This window comes from Phalacrocorax aristotelis, chromosome 2, assembly GCF_949628215.1.
Source record: "Phalacrocorax aristotelis chromosome 2, bGulAri2.1, whole genome shotgun sequence".
Taxonomy (NCBI): domain Eukaryota; kingdom Metazoa; phylum Chordata; class Aves; order Suliformes; family Phalacrocoracidae; genus Phalacrocorax; species Phalacrocorax aristotelis.
In genome coordinates, this window is record NC_134277.1 from 112547171 (window position 1) to 112567167 (window position 19997).

At 38.3% G+C, this 19997-nt stretch overlaps 1 protein-coding gene across 9 annotated transcripts in view; it reads right to left on the reverse strand.

Annotated features, from left to right (window-relative positions):
- The window catches only part of PTPRM (protein tyrosine phosphatase receptor type M), a 495513-nt gene that overhangs the window by 311149 nt on the left and 164367 nt on the right, over window positions 1-19997 (reverse strand). For all 9 annotated transcript variants that reach the window (XM_075084712.1, XM_075084711.1, XM_075084710.1 and 6 more), the window contains exons 4-5: window positions 14918-14996; window positions 11824-11939 (exon numbers count right to left, since the gene is read on the reverse strand). In XM_075084712.1, the coding sequence (XP_074940813.1) occupies window positions 11824-11939; window positions 14918-14996 (195 nt within the window). The remainder of the gene's footprint in view (window positions 1-11823; window positions 11940-14917; window positions 14997-19997) is intronic.

Sequence of the window (19997 nt, forward strand, 5' to 3'; positions counted from 1 at the left end):
CATAGCAGTAATAACCAGTGACAAGTTAGGTACATACTGGTTCATTTAAAACAGAGAAGCTAATGTAGCGGGGTTTGGCTGGAGGTGTTTAGGTCTTAATTACTCAGTCAGTCATGTAGTTTAACAGCTCCCACCCCTAACACACACTTCCTCCAATGCTCTGTTTCCTTCCTATCATCTTCCCTTTGGGTTTAATTTAATTTCATCTTTGGTTCTCTTTGCCTCAAAACAGCTTCAACAGCCCTCAGTCTTATAAAAGAAGCCTCTATTCAACTCCAATTTGAACACGATACCTCCCAACAGTACATTTGTACATTTTAACTACAGTATTCATTGTAAAGGTCACTGTTTCTTTCTCCCAAAGGTCCACAGCATACCACAGAAAGCTTATTGAATTTACTTCATCAATTGCCTAACTCGTATGTGTCCCTAAGTGATTCTACTGCTGTTGAACTGCGCTTCGTATCAAGGCAGTCTTCAGGGCCCAGAAACAGGCATACCTAACATGCTCTTTAAAAGCAAGCTGAATTTAACCAGCCCCCTGTGGTACAGGTCAACTGTTCCATTACCTCAGGTTTGCTAATCACCATGTGCTATACTATTTAACGCTCCAGAATAACGGAAGAGTAAGACATCAAACTGAATTTCTTGAAAAGTGAATGCTACTTGTGTTGCTTGATTTTCAAATTCAGATACGAATACCAAAATGGTTAGACTGATACAGGTAATCCCAGAGTAACTTTTCATATGGGTCACTTCATCAAATGAGAATATACATGGGGATGGATAGGGATGGGGGAGAGGGATAGGTTTGTGTGCATCCCCGCTAACTTGCATATGTCTGTAAGTATTTGCAGGTAAGCAAATTTTCTGCAAATCAATGTATTTAGTCCGTTCATTAATATCTGATAGTTTCTGAATACTTGAGAGACAGTTCTAACACAGCGGAAAAGGAAGAAGAAGAAAGAACAACTACCTGTTTCCAGAAGCTTTTTCCCACAGTCCAAGTTTCGTATCATCCTTGTTAAATAAAAATAATAACGGCTCTCTTAGGTGGCACTTCTGACTCTATAGATATAAGGTGCAACAGGACATCTTCAGCAAATGAGAAGGACTAAAATCCACTGATTTTTCAGGTTACTCGCAAACAAACTTTTCCAAGCTGTCTCCAGCTGTCTTAAGGTTTTGCACTGTATTTTGGATAACATTTTAAGCTTCCACAGCACTTCAGAATGGTGGAGCTAGTTCATGAGGATAGGAGTAAAGTTTATTCTTCTGTTTACCCTTATCTGTATTTTTTTATTATCATTAATAACAAAACACACCAACATTTCTTCCTGGTTACCAACATTTCGCTTTTGTGCCAGGCAGAGCAGTCTGGGTGGATTGCGAAGCTTGCCCCATGGAGCAGCTTTGATTCCCAGGTTTCTGCAATGTTTCTGAGCGGGAGAATATAAGGCTTATTTTTGTCTCCACTATTACAGTAGGAGCATCTTATACAAGTACTGTAAGGCTAGAATATAGACTCAAAGTACCTATCCACCATCAGGCATTTTAGGTTTTTCAGCTGTGCATTTCATTGGTTATAGCATCTCTGTGAACCCCAGTCACGCTACACAGGAAGCAGGTGGAAGGAAGATGTCAGTCTAACATCCATCAGTGACTGTACTGGGGCTCTGACTTAGCAAATTGGCCTCTATTTTTCTGTTTACTCAATGGTTTATTTTTCTAAGGAGCATGCAGAAATCCCTTGCAAGAACCAGCCTGAGCAGCCACTGCTGCGGAGGAAAGATTTCATTGTGCTTGGATACAAAAACACAAAGACGGCAGGTTCGCAAGACATTTCCAACACTTCTGAGAGTAAGTCAAGTTCCCTGATTTTGAGAATTTAGTCCTAAAGCAATCTCACCACTTGGAGAGTCATGCCAGTGATAAGAGCACACAGCATCTGATGTGCCACTCAGCCTCACTGACACTAACCTACAAAGCAGAAGATGGTGTCCAAGGAAGAAACTCACCTTAATTGTACATTCCTACCGCACTCCAAACATGTTTTGTAAATTCAGCTGCACATAGTTTACTAATGAAAACACTAGGCTGGATGGTTTCTGGTGGTCAACTCTGAAACATCGCTGAAGTCAAAACACCTCACAGATACACTGACTTCAAGATGTCTTTCTGTTTCTTGCATATATTCACTGGGGTTTATCATTAACAGTCCACAATTAATTAACTTCTAGTCTCTGATATCACTAATAATTGAAGATTCTGTAAGAGAAATCTTAGCAGCAAAGAAAAATTAATCAAATCTATATACCCATAAGAATAAAACCAGTAAACCCAGGTCAAAAAGCCTGGCTGGTGTTATCCCTGATGGGAGATTGCATCCCAACAGACAGAAGAGAGAAAAGGATTGCTCTAAGTGTGATGAAGCCTCCAGCCCTGTTGACCAGACGAAAGCGATGTAACTGTGAACAAAGCTTGTCACATAAGCAATGCATTCATCTTCCTCAAAGGATGAGCATCTAACCTAACAACTCTCTTGTAACAGGAACTGGTTTGGAAGTTTAAGTATATATAGTCAAAAAGGTAGTTGAATTTTCATACAATCCAAATATATACTGTCTTAAGGTATAAAGCTTGTAGTATATGCATTTGCTCACAGCTAGAGTGGAACAATTACAATTAATGTAGGTACCTTGTTCCAAGAATTTGGCGTGGGATCTCTAATACACATGAACGAACTTCAAACTTTTCTAAGTTTGCATTGATGTTTAGAAAGCTGAGACTTGTTAAATTTTTTTCTTATGCCTCTCTTTAGGGAAAGAGAGTATGTAAATCAAACTAAATCCTTCTACCACATTTTATCAAAGTTCTTAAAATGCAGAAAATCAGAAAAACTGAAGTTTGTCTCCTAAAAAAATTGTGACAGTTTGTGCAAATTAAATCTCAGGAAGAATTAAAATAAATGCAAATTCAACTAGCTAACACAATATTGTACGCAGATGTTTATAAAATTGTGCTGTAAAAATCATGTAAGTGAGGAAGAACAGGGATATACAGATAACAGAACACATTGTTCCGCAGATGTTTCAAAGTACCTATTCTTTGCATTTTCTTTACTTCACTTTTGTAAATCATATGAAAAGGAGCTTCTTTTTGCCAGTTCCTAGACTACTGGCATTCTATACACAGTACAAGACTGCAGCCTCTGCATTAACAGATGATTTTGTATTTCTGACAGTCTCCTAGCAATATACTTCTCCTCCCACATAAATTGCTGGCATTTGAGTGTGATCAGAGGTTTAATAGGTCAGTGTTCATCGATAGCCAAAGCCCCATCCCAACTGCTTTGCTGGGTTTCTCTGTGTGCTCTTATTGCTGAGAATTTCCTTTCTCTTCCTTTATGATTGACAGAAGTAAAAAGAAATAAGAATTGTAAACTGAGAGAAATAGAAATTAACAGAAAAGACAGACCAAGAAGTTAAAATGGAAAAAAAGGGGAATCCAATCAACAACTGAAAAGCAGTATGTGTACGTAGGCACATACCTCACCCAAGAAACTCCATTTCAGTATTTCCTTATCAGTAAAGTTGCTACATGCTACAGACAAGAATAGTGATTTTTAAATATTATCACAGAATCACAAAATGACTGTGGTTGGAAGGGATTTCTGAGAATCATGTAGTCCTAGCCCCCTGCTCAAAGCAGGGTAACTACAGCAAGTCGCTCATGACTGCATCCAGCTGCATTTTTAGTATCTCCAAGGATGGAGACTCCCTAGCCTCTCCAAGCAACCTGCTCCAGTGTTTGAAAACAACAAACATTTTTTTCCTTATGTTTAAGTGGAATTTCCTGTATTTCAGCCTGTGCCCATTGCCTCTTGTCCCAGCACTAGATACCACTGAGAAGAGTCTGGCTCTGTCTTCTCTACTCATTTCAAGAAATCCCCTGGTCCTTCCCTTCTCCAGACAAAATAGTCCCAGCTCTGTCCTTTTATGTCAGATCCTCCAGTCCCTTAACCCCACTACAGCGTGTCTGTATCTTTCTTGTACTGGAGAGCCCAGAACTGGACCCAGCACTCCAGATGTGCCTCCACACTGCTGAGCAGAGGGGAAGGATCACCTCCCTCGACCTGCTGGCAACGTTGCTCCTAATGCAGCCCAGGAGGCTGTTAGTCTTCACTGCTGCAAGGGCATGTGGCTAGCTCATGGTCAATTTGTCCATCACCATCACCAGGTTCTCTGCAAAGGTACTTTCAGGCCTCTCAGGCCCCAGTGTCATGGTGCATGGGGTTATTCCTTCTCTGGGACAGGACTTGGCACTTCCTTTTAATAAGTTTCATGAGGTTCTGCTCTGCCCGTTCCTCCAGCCTGCCAAGGTCCCTCTGAATGGAAACCCAATCCTCGGATGCACCAGCCACTCCTCCCATCTTTGTACTGTCTGTGAACTTGCAGATGGTTCACCCTATCATCACCCAGGTCAGTAACAGAGAAGCTAAACAGTACTTGTCCCAGTATCGATTCCTAGGGTACGCTACTAGTGACTTGTCTCTATAATGCATTATTATCCATTATAAAGTATAATCAGTATACATAATGAATGCTATACATAATTGCTGACATGTGCACAAGTTTTTCTCTTAGTCAAATATAAACTTAGCTTAGGTTTGTTTTGTTCTTTCTTTCTTTTTTTAGCCTAAGGTAAGGAAATTGGTAAGACAGCCAGGCCATCTGTACATGTGTTACTTTCTAATTTCTCCTCAAAGAACTTAAAGCCTTCCAACAAAATTCAGGCAAATTTGAAGGAATATTTCAGTTCATATCACATCTGTAAAAATAAACAGCACAGTCCTGCAAGGTTACCCAAAGCGTAAGCTAAAGTATATTATAGGCATCAGACACTTCATATTTAGGGCAGATAATGAAGGAAAAGCTTTCATTAAAGATCACAGCTCCTTAGATACTGGGTATCACAAACATGACACACATCGCAAGCCTCCTATACTCTGCTGTTCATCGAACTTCTTCTGTCATCTGGTAAGATTACTGTGCAATTAATGAAAAGCAACTAAAACTGATTAATGGCAATTAATGGAAAATATATGATACTGACTGCAAGTAAGGCACCAAATATATACTGGAGTGGAGAGGGGGACACAAAGGAGTTAACATACCAAAACCTGAAGATAATATGAAATGGTTATCAGAATTTAAAAAAAAAATTTCACTTTCATCTATTCAGTAATGGGTCCTTCCTACAGGACACTAATTATCCTTCTAACAGTAAAATCATCTCAGGTAATCTACAAAAACACCCCACATCAGGATGCACATGCATCCTGTGTAGTCTTGGCAAAATCTTTAGTCGATTGACGTCATTAAAGCTCTTCTCAGGTCAATGGACTCACAACAATCTGCTATGCACAAGGTGGCTTCATCAGCCTCAGAAGACTGAGCTATTTACGAGCAGGAGGAAGAATGAACTCCTGCACTCCCACAGTATACAAAAGCACCTACTGATCAAACCCAAATTATTTTTTTTAATATTCAAAAAAATATTCTTTAGGCCAATCTCATTGTACAGTTTACAATAACAGTTCCACCTGTTTGTGTTACTAAGTTGTTACATATGTATATGATTTAATTTTATCAGGTAAAATACTGCTTCATTATCTTAGTACTCAAAAAATGGCTAAAACACTTTTTCCTCAAGTCCCTCCAGACTTAGCAATGAAAATAGTAATTACGTGAAAGCCTTAGAGAGCTTAGAACGTAACAAAAAATTCTTATGAAACTCTAGGACTTTGGTTCTCCTTCTGGGATACTTTATGTGATTTACATAAACAAGCACATGTAAACACACACACTATTTTGTATACCCCATAAATATATTTTATTTTCATAACGTGCCGGGAGTCATTGCAGTGGTTGCACATTCTCACAAGGATGTGTTTCATACCTCTCATTTGTGTGTATGCATTCCTAAGGAAAACAATTTGCTTTCCAGAGCTCCCTCTGACACAGGATTAAGCCTCTTCCTTTGAATAAATAATAAATAATGTATACAGGTTTTGCAGTTTTGTATGTAGAGGAATAAAATTTTTCATACTCTTCATACCTTCAGCAAAAGATTACTGAAGATACAAAAAAAAAAGATATACACTGAATAAGGTGAAAGACAGCTTTCAGGAAAGGAAAGAAGAAAAGCCAAATCCCTTATTAGCAGGTAATAAACTGTTTACATATGGCAGAGAACACCGGCCTTTAGACCAATACTGTTCTTAGTTTCTTTGGCTGCAAATGAAGTAGCGTGCATTCTGCATGCATCATTGATATGAAAGATTTCACCCTCTCCCCTTCTATCAGAGAATACCCATTTGTCTCTTGCTATTGGTAAGTCTGATGACGCCGCTTACTACAGCTGTCAGACATACCCTGAGGTATTGTTATTTGCTTACCTTCAACTAATTTTTATGCTTAGGTCTCTGCTTCTGCAATAAAAGTCATGTGTCTGAGAATTAAATTTTTAAATAATTATTTGAATTTCAACCACGTTTCAGAATGAGGCTAGGAAAAATATTACTTCAGTGAAGTGAAGACCTCCCTTTCTCATCAACTGTAGCTTTCCACTGTTGAGGAACCTCTCTCAAGAAAGGCTGACTCAAGGTGTAAGTCTCTGAAAAATGCACTTGCCACATGTTTAGCGATACTACAACAGACCTTTAAAAATTACTATCAAATGATTGGGTTTTATATTAAAATGGAATTTCAGGATACCTGAGTATCATCTGAACAGCAATTTTCCTGAAGTCACTCTCTAGATTGTTCTAAGAATAAGTAGAACACAGAGGGAACTGTCTGAATCAACTGCAATTAGAAGCAGCAGCAGATGGAGGTGGGGAAAAAATGAAGAGGTGGAGCCAGGCCTGTGAAGCTAAGCAACAAACAAGCCAATTGCAGAATCTGTTTAATTCCATAGTGTAACAAACATGCCTCTGCCACAGAGACCTTATGTCATGTCACTTAAACTTTTCCCAGGACTCTTCTAACTGTGTACTGATATTCTAGATGCCTAATTTGGGTCTTCGAGGTCAATTCCCCAAAGTACTGGCCACTCACTATTGCAACTAACATCAGTGGACACGGAGCACAGAAAGTGCTCAATACCTTAAGTGCAGAGAATCAGGTCCAGATGTCTCAGAGACGGTTTCCAGAAGTAAGAGATACGTTTTCCTTCTGTTTCTCAGTGTCTATGTTCCTCAACTATAAAATGACAACCATCTATCCATCCCTCAGAAACAACTTAATATTGTGAAGCACTAAGATTAGTTGAAAAAATTCCATTAGAAAATTAATAAACCTGTTTTCAGAATTGATTTGTATAGTATTTAGTAAGCAAAGTGAAGCCCTAAATATACTTGTGTGATGGAACCCACATATTAAGGAGCTACTCATCAACTGAGTATGTCCGCTCTACTGAACGAGATGGGGATTCCATACAATAAAAACAGATATTAGTATGTATCTTTAAAAAGGTAGGCTCTAGAGGTTCAAACTTTTAAGGCTGCAGAGGCATAGCTTTTCCCAAATATTGCCTTGGAAACATTCATTTTAATATTTAAGCATTGACAATAATTTTAATGTTATATTAGATATATTTTGTATATGTAAATATTTAACACGTGACAGTTCAAGCTTCTTACACTTGCAGAGAAGAAAACCTATGCTAGTACAAGCTTTTCAGAAGATATTGTCTCAGCTGCTTTCAATTGACCATTAACTGTTCTGTTTTCCACATGTTAATATCTTTCCAAATTCTAACTTTGGCTCCCTCCTACAATTTATTCTTTTTTCTGAAGAGTTTTTCCATTCCTTGGGATTCCCTTCTTGGGAGCTCCTTTACTGCCTAGTGCTTTATCTTACTGTTGCTGTCAAATTCTGGTGCTTGTAGTTTCAAAGAGTAATTTGTTTAATTAAAAATATTACAGCAATTGCTACAGCCGTTACAGTGGAAGCATGGGTGAGAGCACAGGAATGGCATTCTTGCTCAATCATTCAATGGAACAGAAAGAGTTATCGTGTACTGACAATAACCTGTGCTGTCCACAGACGTGATAAAGAAAATGTAAGCAGATGGGACACATCTGTTAATTATAAACATTCCTTCATTAGTGTCATCACATTTACTTTTAAGGTATATTTATGTTTAGAACATAAGCTAATGAGGACATGAAGTCATAAACATACAGTCTAGCCAATGACCTTATTAACTGGACACTAGTTCCAACAACAAAAACATACTTGTGTGATGCTGCATTGTGTTCTTAAGTCCTTTTGTTTGACTTTAACTTGAAATGGTATCACTGAAAATACTCACAATTTGTTGTCAAATTATCTGACAAGCCTGCAATCATAGCTCATGCACTAGGGTGCATGGCTGCCTAGCAGGATCAGGAAAAATGTTTTTCTTGCAAAGCACTGCACTATGGAATCGGTAAACAGCTTTCAGTCTTCCCTTTCCCGAAAGAGTAAATACTGATCAGAGCATCATGAAACACATTTCATGGCTCAGTGGTCTAATTTGGGCAGCTAATCTGTGAACTGTGGTTCCCCCATCACCCTTTCAATTGCAAAAACTTCCATAATACTCAATAAATTAATAGACTTCATATTCCATATGGAATAAGAGTGGATAGGCTTGAAAAAAAAAAAAAAAAGGCAGGGAAATAAATATGATTGATGGATTTCACTTAGGACTGCTTCAAGGCCTGGGCATTATTAAACTAAGAACATCTATGCCGTTTCCAGCGACTACTCAGCAAAGATAAGGAGACTGAAATAACCAGCCAAGTCACAATTATTCATTTGTTTTAAAGAACATATACCCCTCACAGTCCAACAGACTATAAAAAGTATTTGTTCACTAGAAAAATGTGTACTTCTAAACCTGAAGTCTTGTGCTGCATACACGCTGAGAGGTACTATATAAAAGAGATACAAATACAGGAATAAAATCTTGCCACCACTGGAAAAGTCAGAAACATCACCAAATTCAGTGGGTATGTGATTTTACCCTGGCAAATTGGAAAATCATTTGGGAGCAAATTATCTCACGATATTTTGGAATTGTCAAATCCAAACAGATTAGGCCTCCTTATATGATTTATGTGGCAGAAATGCTGAGAAGCTCCTGATAAAAATCACACAACTCTATTTAATTTACTATGGCTTGCCTTTAAGATTTTACAAATTTAAGGAAACAAACTATCAAAAGGGTGGTAGAAAAGGCTTAATATTACTGGTGGACGAACTAGGCATATCAAAGAGGTTGCACAATCCACTCGTAGCACCACTAAAACCCGAATCCCTATTACCTGAGTGCTAGCATAAATGTCTCCAGGGAATGGTGCTCATTTGATTCTGGCTCTAGTTTACATAAGAATCTCTTTTATTAAGACGTTTTGTAGTTGAATATCGGTTCTACTGTTACCAGGAACTAAAGAGGATCTTTCATGTCCATTTAACCCATCATATGACATGGAAGATAAGATGTTTTCTGACAGCTGTTACAGATAGCTGCATTGTACTCATGGTCCTGTGGCAGTGCCATAAGATGTTATGAGCAGGCGTATATACAAAATTCCTCAACATCACACCATGAAACCAGATGGTCGCAGCTGACTGATGGAGAACTGCAAGGTCTGGGGATCTGTTACCCGAGAGTGACCTAGTACACTAAAATACAGCTAATCCTGTTGGGAACCATATCTCATAGCCTTGATTTGCAGCATCCCACACGTGGAGCTCTGTCTTACTGTAAGTTGCAGCAGACATCTGTGGAAACTGGCAAACAAGTACAAAAATAAATCCAACCTGTCTGGAAGATCCTGTCAACTTTCAAAAACTTCTTACACAAAGGCACACCTGGAATTTGCACAACCTTGGACTGATTACCACAGAGACCTGTAGTTATATGGGCAGGATAAATAAACAGCAGCCCTTGAAGGAAGATGAAATCCCTCAATGAGTCAATCTGTCACTACTTTCTTATCCTTCATATATAGAAAAAAAAAAAAAAATCTCATAATAATGTATAAACAAGGAATCACCTAACTAAGCTCAGCAAAGATATTCTGGAATCGCTACCGCTGTCAAGAAGAATGATTTTATATTACATAAAATCTGGAAGGATATTTAATTTCTAAAATAAAGAAACTACATGCCAGCCTTGCAAAGAATTTATGTGTGTCCTAAATTCTGTCCAAAAAAGTTAAAGCTGAAATTATAGTCTCCTGAAGTCTAAGGAATAACTGAATGTAATCAGAATTTCCCTATATGGAATTCTACCTTCAATTTTACAAAAGAGTGTTATTCAAAAGTTCAAACGCTCTAGAAAGGTTATCACTGATTGAATAACAACCCCTTATTTTCCTTTACATGCTAAAGTCTTTTCACAACTGGAAAAAAATCTTTCAAAAAATCTCAACGTCTTAGGAAAGACAGGAGCCTAATTCTACCAATTCAACACTGTAATACTGGCTTTAAAGGGCTGGAGTGTTAGAGAAATATCAGCCTTATTTCAGCACAGAGGTTGAAAATACCCATGCAAACCCAAATAAAAACAAAGGAGATTTTCATTGCCTTCTACTGTATTTGATCAGGCTGTTTCTGGATAGACATAACAGTTCATCATTCATATACAGATAAATATATGCTTTTCAAGTGGTTTTATTTACTCATTTGTGTGCTAGTTTTCTTACAACTACTCAGCTGTTTAACCTGTCACATGTAAATGAATCCTTTCCGAAATGCTTGATGAAATTTTGCACCAAGTGCAATGTGAAAGGAAAACTATAGTAAAAGCCTGAAATTGTTTAAACAACAAAAATAGAGAATTTAATCTCTAAGTCTCTGTTAGTATTGCTTCAATTTCTCCTATCTCTCCTTCTCCATATACTGCAGTTTCATCCTGACTGATCTCCTTAGCCATTGTTTTAGGCATCCTTATTTTATTCTCACAGACAATGTCCCAGTTCCAGCATGTTGTTTTTCATGTATGGAAAGTGTAGGGATCTGGAAGTTGGTATATCCCTAATGCTAAGTCCAAATACACACTACTGTTTGCTGTAGAGAACAGACAGCTCTGAAATGATGGCAGCAAGACAGCAGTTAAATTTGTATCTCCATTACTAGAAGAGACCAAGTAAGATACATGTTTGTGATAAATGGTTACACATATGGATAAAGGGAGACTGACTTTAGTAAACGAAAAAGAGTTGGAGAGAGTCTTTAAATGAAGATCTGATGCCTATCTAGAAGCTACATTACTCAATAAGTAAAAAATTATGGACTCAGTGAATCTAGCTAAGGTTCCTTGGCTCTGTAATACAGAAGGTCAGATTTGACTGGCATACTGGTCTTCTCCAGACTAAAAAGTAAGAATGCAATTTTGGCTGAAAATACTAAACAGAGATAGGGGTAAGCCAAGAAACATATTGTACGTAATGTTGCAGTTAGCCAGCATAGACGTTATGAGAAAGTCATGTGCTCTTCCTTGGGGATTCAGCCCTTGCCCATGATTACCACATGTTAACAAAAACAGTATCTTTATTTTTGAAAGACATCCAATTGAAACAAGGGACATTAATCTTCCAGTATCATTTTCTACATCAGAACACCTACTATGCAGAAGTTCAAAGGCACTATAAAATTTAATATTGATGAAACAGACAGCCCTATTATTTTTCATGTTTACATTCCTTCCAGAGTGATGAACTCCCCTCCCCCCAGATCTCAGTGCATTAGGAAAGAAAGAAATTACCTGTAGCCAGAGTCTGTCATTTGAGTCAGTTCCACCATTGGCAGCACATTGAAAAGTAGCAAATTGTCCTGCATTGACTTCCACACTCTGAAGACGCAAGAAATGTGGAGTTTTTGCTGTTGGAAGAGATCAAGTATTGAAGTTATGTAACATGGAAGTACTGGCTATAATAATACACCGAGCGAATTAAATAGCCCTGCTTTAAAAGGTTCAAATCACTGACTACACATTAGATTTTAGGTTGGTTTACTTCCATACCTGGGAAAGAGCAAAAGAGAAGAGTGCTATTTAATTGTTCCTGCCGCGTAAATTATATTAGCTCAGCATCCCTCTTGCAATAACACTCTATTCATATTGGAAACTAATTACATTTTGAACAAAAACCTGAGGAACTTACGCTACCAACTAGACGAAACAGTAAGAAGTTGAGTGATGTTGTCAGGGAAACAGGTTTTTCTTTTTAAGCAGGTACACTGTCTATAGAGGAGATGCTTTAGAAATGTTGCACACCAAACAGCTAAAATACTAACATGACACTTCTCACCAACTATAGCTGTATTCTTTAAATAGAATTATTTTCAACAAAATTGCAGAAAAAAAACCCCACAATGCATTCTCCATACCACTACTTATTTTTCATTTAGAAAAAGAAAACACTCCCAAGTAAAAGTTAAAGCAATACAGTTACAAATAACCTAACAAATGAAACAGATATTCAAAAAAGAACTATGTCCACTGAAGGAGGAAAGATAGCATGTGTATTTTTGTTTTACTGGAAAGAGTCAACCATGTGACACAGAAAAACAGGAATTTGATACAGAAGCTTATCCTTGGAAAGGCAGTATTCCCCAACCACTCAAATCCTACTTCAGGCAAGGGGACTTTTTGCACTGTCCACACTAGCAGATAAGCCTGGATCGGAACACTGCTTTCAAACATGTAAATGTTTCTACTAGCAATAAACTGGCAAACTAAACATATACTTTCTAGGAGAGCATCACAACCACTTAAAGTGTTGATGACATTTCCTTAAAAGACCTTATCACTGGGAGAAATTGCAGTTTTAAGGAATTTATAAATAACCAGCTGCCAGAATTCAAGAAAAAGTTACTTAATATCCAGTGCAAGGCAGTATAAGATGGAATAAAATAGTCCAAATTAATTTCTAACTATGGAAGGAAATATTTTAATGTTAACTGTCCTTACAGCAAATTCATTAGATATACAGCTATTTTTTTATTGAACACTCCCCAGTTAGGACCGACAGACTTTAAGGCCAAAGTCAGTCTCCTCTTTGCCTATCAAACTATCAATGTCTGACTATCCAGTAAAATTCTTCAATGGAGTTCCCCCTTTCTCAGTCACTTTTTTTTGTTTTTACATATGCTTTTATTACCCCACTTGTTTTTTCCCTTGGTCTTCCTAAACTCTGGAGAACTAGTTTTTATGAATTATCAGGTATGGCCTAGGTGGAGAGGGGGGTTAGGTTTTAAAAACACACACACAAAAATAAGAAAAACCCCAACCACCCACCCACTACGAGCCATCCCTTTCAGTTCTTACAACTTGCTTTCTTCTTGCTCTTTCCCCGTACTACCCAGACAATTGCCTAGCAAAGATTATTCCCATTTCAATTTTTGTTTAAAGAGTTAATTAGTCCAAAGGTATTTTTTCTGGCAATATACAGAAAGAATAGCATTATGAGTCTTGCAAAGTTTTAGACACACAGTAGTTCTATTCCAATTTTCACACTTTTTCAATCTTCTTGTAGACAACATAACTGGCTTGATGTCTTAATTTCTAACATTTTAATTACTTCATCAAAGAACTTTTCATTAAAGCTTTTGCATTTCAACACTGTCACATTAGAACTCTACACGCTATGGGGTATAACTTAGTCGCCACATTATCAAAAGCTCCTTGCAGGTTTTGAGAATTGATTGGTATAAACGCATAGATCAAACATCTCAAAATCTGTATAAGAAAAATTATTAAGCTGATAAAATGCTGCTTTGGACTTATCCTACCTGAACCAAAGATATAAATTCAAAATGCAGAGGCACAAATACTGCCTAACAACATGAGAGCCTGCTGTGTTTATTAGAACTAAGTGCTTCAGAAATAACAGCTGCCGATTCCACATAACATTCTCTGTATTTGAAGAAACGTCTGGTCTTCTTGCCACTAACACTAAAATCATTTTTATGAGGTGCTCTGGTACTAAGTGAGAAACCATTTTTTATTTTAAATCACAGCTCTTACTTACTAGCCACAAAGAATGCATAAAAATACAATACGGTGTAAGAGGAAGGTGAACAATTACACAGAAGGTGTCTTTTCCCCCACTCGTGCATTTGGTCAGTAAGATTACCACCTAAAATCCATGTATGATCTTAATACACTTTATTTAACAAAAAGCAAATATGTGAAATAATGGTTTATTTAAGTAGTCTGTTCAATTACATCTGGACTACTATATTAAAGCTTTAATTACAAGGTTTTGCTTTGACAGCAATTTTGAAAGAACTTGGGATAGTTTATTATCTATCCTTAATAATGGGATAAGGAAACACCTGAAACATAAGCAAGTAAAACAGTGCAGAAATTGAGCCATGAACCCAAAGTACAATACCTGGGGAAGTACCCTAAGTAACCTTGCTTAGCAATGCCTCAGCCAGCCGACTTTTCTTCCTTCTAAGCCTTGGAAAAAATAACCACATATATATTCAGCTCTTGCATTTTTCATCTGCTCTCACTGATGCCTCAGCTTGTGGCTGCACTGAATTTTTGATGGCAATAGAAAACTGGTCAACAAATCCTGATGACTTTCATTCTGAAGGAGTTGTTAGATGGCCCAGTTAGGCCCTGGGGCTTACGCCAAGCACTGCACACAAGGTGCATATAAGAGATGTCTTTAAAGCCAATAAGGTGCAAGTGCTCAAACGCTAGCAACACTTTGTACATACTCTGCCTATTATTTATAGCAGTGACACTGTTTTCTGACATTTTCCGTATCTTTTGCTCCACATTTATTGAAGCATAGTGGCACATTCACTTTAGAGGGCTGGCTTTAAAATAGCAGATAGGTACTTACTACATGGATGTCCTAACACTTTCACTTCATCAATAGCCACATATCCTGGATGACCTGAAGTGACCACTTCAAAAACAACCTGAGAAGTGAAAAGATAATTCAGTTAGCATATTCAGTTAGGGAATATAAAAGTACTGTGTTATGGAAAAATACATCAACTCTTTTAACATGTTGAGAACACCTTGAAAATAAAATACAATAAAACCACCTCCAAAATGTGCTGTTCTTATCATTAAAATGAACCAGAACATAAATCACATTTTTTCATGCTTATTCTGTTTTTGGAGATTTACAAGAGTGGTCATACGTAGCTCAAAATGAGAAATAACCAAATCCCCCCAGTACTGGGTCTGCCAAAGTAGTTGCTTAATCATCATTTTATTTTCAGTTCTTTGTCTTGCAGAATAAACTCCTATTTTTATTTTTAAAATGACAGTTCTGCAGTATACAGAGATTTGCATGGTATCAGACACAAACATACCTATTTTTATGAATGTCTTTTCCATGCTCTTAATCTTCCACCAAATGTAGTGAATTAAGTAAAGCAGATCCATTTGCCACGGTTTGTTTAATGGCTATAAATAGGTCATAAAATAAATGGACCGCTCTTGTCGTTTGAATTAAGTACACTCAGAAGTAAACCTCTCCAAACTTTGGCAGCCTTAGCTTCAAACATCCCAGGAATGTTTACGTGGAGTAGAAGAAAATATGCCAGTATCATTAGCGGGTACATTTCCAAACCAATGCTCAAGAAGTTCATGCTCAAACCCAGGTTGAGATTTATTTTTTTTTTAATACTTCCCTTTTGCTTAGAAAGTTAACTCTAATTGCCGCTTGTGACTAGTCTCAGAAGTACACTGAGGAGGACAAAGTTTAGAAACTATTTTTCACACATATGCTGTACTTGACCTTGGAACAGATGCAGAAGGACACTACATACTGTATCCTTTACTGCAATTATTTCAGCAGAAAGAAACGATATAGAACACAAACATGTCACAAGGATAACATACAGCCCCATAATATTATATCAGTTTCCTGCTGCTGAATAAACACTGGCAGAGCACTGATTCTGATTTTAAAACAAACCTTGAGGTGAGTAAATTCTTCACCACTTCTTGCCTCTGCCTTCTCCCACCTTTCTCAATGCCCCATCTGTGGACACCAATCCTGTTCTTCTCTCCCAGACATCATCTCCCTAAACTCTGTTCCTTTCCCCCTCTCAATCTCACTGGACTGAAATTGCCATAAATATGGCTTTAACTCCATATGACTGACAAGGAAAAAGAATTACCTTTCATTCTAGTTCTTTCTCCCATCCACACAAAAATTTCAACCTACAGTGCCAATGCTGTCCCCCGGGGTGAACCAGGAAGCAACAAGAAAACACAAGATAGCAACAAGAAAGATCCAAAAGGCACCAAATAAATTTTGCAGAAACATGTTCTGCAAGAAAAGGATTGCTCAGTCGCAAGTCCCATCCTAGTGGCCTCCCAAATGCCTGATGGCATTCCGATGGTGCTAAAAGTTGAAATTGCTGATCCACTGCAACAGAGTGGACAGGGTATGGATTTGGCTCCCAGCATTCAGTAGAGCATCCAGAGCCAGGCCATTCAAAATTTCAAAGCGTCTCTTTCCTACAAAGAAGAATATTTCCTGGTGGAACTGGTCTTAGGAACTATCTTGGGAAGCAGTTCTTAAAGAAGAAAAAAGCAGAAGCTCTTAAAGAGTATCTTGCATTCGAAGACCTGAAAGAACTTTGCCAACCATGATCATTCTTACCCTCATCTTAACAGCCTTGAAATGGAAATACAGATAGGTGACACACACAAAGTAACCCTAAGTTTTGACAGCAATGCAAGACCCAGCATGCAGCTCCTGTTTTCACTCACTGAACTTTGAAAACAGAACAAGCATTTCTCTCTATTAACAAATGCAACAAACAGTTGTATGTTCTTAGTCTGTGTTACGCTCTCTGAGAAAAATGGTTATGCTGGTGCCATTGGAAGGTGAAGGAGATTGCTACATTTCCTGAAGAGCTACCAAGACTATTCAAAATGGAGAAGATCTGGAAGACTGTAGGGCATGAGAACCACAGCATAGCCCCAGGAACCTGCAGTTAATGCAGGGATGTTACAACACAGCAGTGACGAACATGGAACAGACAGCCAGTCTCAGAAATAGTGGAAAAGTTTACTGGGGAAATACGATGCCACTAAGAAAGTCACTGAGTTAACTGAACCTAAGTGTGGAGGCAAAGACCTGCCTGTAAAAACACAGAGGGCTGGGGACAGTTTCATACTCCCTAGTGGCTTTGAGTTTTCTCTGTTAAAAAAAAAAACCAAACAGTTAACTTTCCAGTTTTTATTGAAATATAGCTTATTAAAAAACAAAATAAAAAAACAACCAAAACTCCATCACCCTCTTTTTTAGAGCACGCAGTATAAGAAGATCATATGCACAAAGCCATCTGAAAGGTCTAGCTGATCCATGCAGGGATCACTGCAGAGCAGAGGAGGTTTTTTCAGGTTCTTCACCTTTAGATATGTTGAATTCTAGAAAACCCCAGGAGGAACTGGCATGTGCACACCTCTGAAGCAGCCAGCCAAACCAGTCATAAGTTTTCTGCTAAAAATATTACTGCCAGATAATGGGGATTTAAGTAGTTTTAAAAAATGTTGGATAAAAAGTGCCTTTTCCAAAGAACAACCTGACTTCCAGCAAAACCAAATACCTGAGCTCTAGAAAACATACACAATACCTCAGTGGAAGATCTAAAAATCATTTCTATAGTTCATAACTTGGGAACTTAGCTACAGGCTCTATGAGAGGTTTCAAGTACTTCATTATTGAAATATACTTGCAGGAAAAAAAAAAGCTTGTGCATTATAAACACAAACCCATTCCTTCAGTTCACAGCCAGAAACTACAACCTTGAAATAACTGAATTGGACCTGCCTATGGCAACAAAGACTCAATGAGTGATCTAGAATATCCTGCCGTATCTCTAGACAACATACCAAAAATGTCATTACCACAAATAATCCAGGCAATGTATCAAGAAACTGCCAGCTGGACATACTATTAAATTACAATTATTGTCATTAACAAGGGCATGTTCCAAAGAAATGGAATACAAACTGAAATATTGTTGGTTTAATCATGCTTCCATTAAAAGCAATAGCCAAGCTGATAGCAGCTTTAATGATTGCAAGTTTTGTTATTTTCTGACATAAAACATGCAATTTTAAGTAAATGAAAAGAGACACTACAGCCAGTAGTGACATACCATCATCAAAGACACATCTCTGATGTGCCTTTTACTTCATATATAAAAGAACATGACACTTGGAATTCCAAATACTGTAATGTAATTTCCGTTCTGTTCATGGCTGTGAAATACTATCAACTGCTGTATCCAAATCCAGTATTTTGTTTTATTTAAATTAATAAATGAAGATTAGGGACTAAAATATCTGCTTAAGTAAGCATTTTCCCTTTTTACACTAAAAAGTAGAATTTGATCCTATGCATGACATGTTTCTGAATACCTAGCAAGTGTGCTGCACACCGTAAGCGGGTGCTCGGGAATGGACCTAGAAACACTTCTGGTAGCTCATGTATTCATTGAAAAGGTTATATTAGGGATGCCAAGGCTATTCACAAATCTGGATCAGTTTTCCTAGTAATTTCACTAGAAATGAAACCTAGAAACTCATTTCACATACAGTTTTTTCCACATTTGAAAAGTTGCTTGCCCTGTAAAAGTTAGCATTTTTTACTCCCGCCTCCAAACCTTGCCTTTCCTCATGGATGACGCAACACCTGCAGGATATATAAAAGACCCCAGTCAAAATGGAGACAACACTCTAGCAACGTCAGACTGGGCAGCCCTTGGATTTTTTGCCTATTATTCCACCACCTTATCAGTCCGGAAACAACCGGTTAAAACACTGAATTAATTTGCTCAGGAAAAACTCTGCCAAATGTCGGCCTGAGAGCTGTTTTACACCATTCTCCCCCTCGCAGGCCTGCCAAACAGGAACCAGAGAAGCGGCTTAGCACTGCACTGTCCCTGATCCTCCCTGCTTCAGTGGAGAGCAAAATTAGCTTTTCATTCCTGCCACTTCCCCTTTCTACATATGAACAAAGAAAGGGGGTCTGCTCACCAACATAAATGCTTACTGCTGAAAATGTGCTGCTCGAGATAAGTTGTGGGTTACAAAGAACAATAGAAATAAACAGGTTTTGTTGCCATACAACCTCACTCCGTAAATTCCTGCCTTTGTTGTTGCAAAATTACAACACTTCTCGTCAAAAGGTGGATTGTACCTAATATAAACCTGCTCTGCTTCACACAACTTAAAAATAGCACTGTTTGCGAAAACAAGAATGAGAAAGGAGTCTTAAGAAAGCTACTTAACGTCAGGCTGCAGTCCTGCTCCCCTGCACCCCCAGTAAGTGGGCAGCGATGTAGCACACGCTGCCCGCAGCACACGCGCTCTCCCCTCTGCCTGCCGTGCTTTACTGCGCAGACGGCCTTTCTCTGTATTTTACAAGGCGTTGGGAACAGTCTCCCTCCAGAAGATTGGCAATGTCTTGTACCCATGCAGGTTGAGCCCTTTAGGCTTGTCCTAGGACTACCCGTTGTATCACCATGGCACGATCACAGTGACTGCTGCCCCCTCAAAGCCACATGAAGGTAGGTTCCTGACCTGGTCCTTCCCAAGCCCTGCAGACAACCGTGACAGCTTACTGACTTAGGCTGCCTAAAACGTGGTTAGGCCTCCCTGGCTAGGAATTCGTTTTATGCCATTTCCCTCCCCACCTCTTGCTCCTATTCAGCTACTGTTCAGCACTCACACATGCACTCAAGCACATTGAACAACATTTTGGTGATCGCTGCCAGCCTGAGACTCCAAAGAAACCTCTTATGGGTAAGCAGCACTGAAAACTGAGCTGACATTAAGGCTTATTAAACCTTACTCTTTTCCTTTTGTTTTTAAACCAGTTGTCTTACCTATATCTCCCGAGGGCCCAGAAGCTTTCTTGGTTTAGGAACAAGGGAGGGGAGAAAATG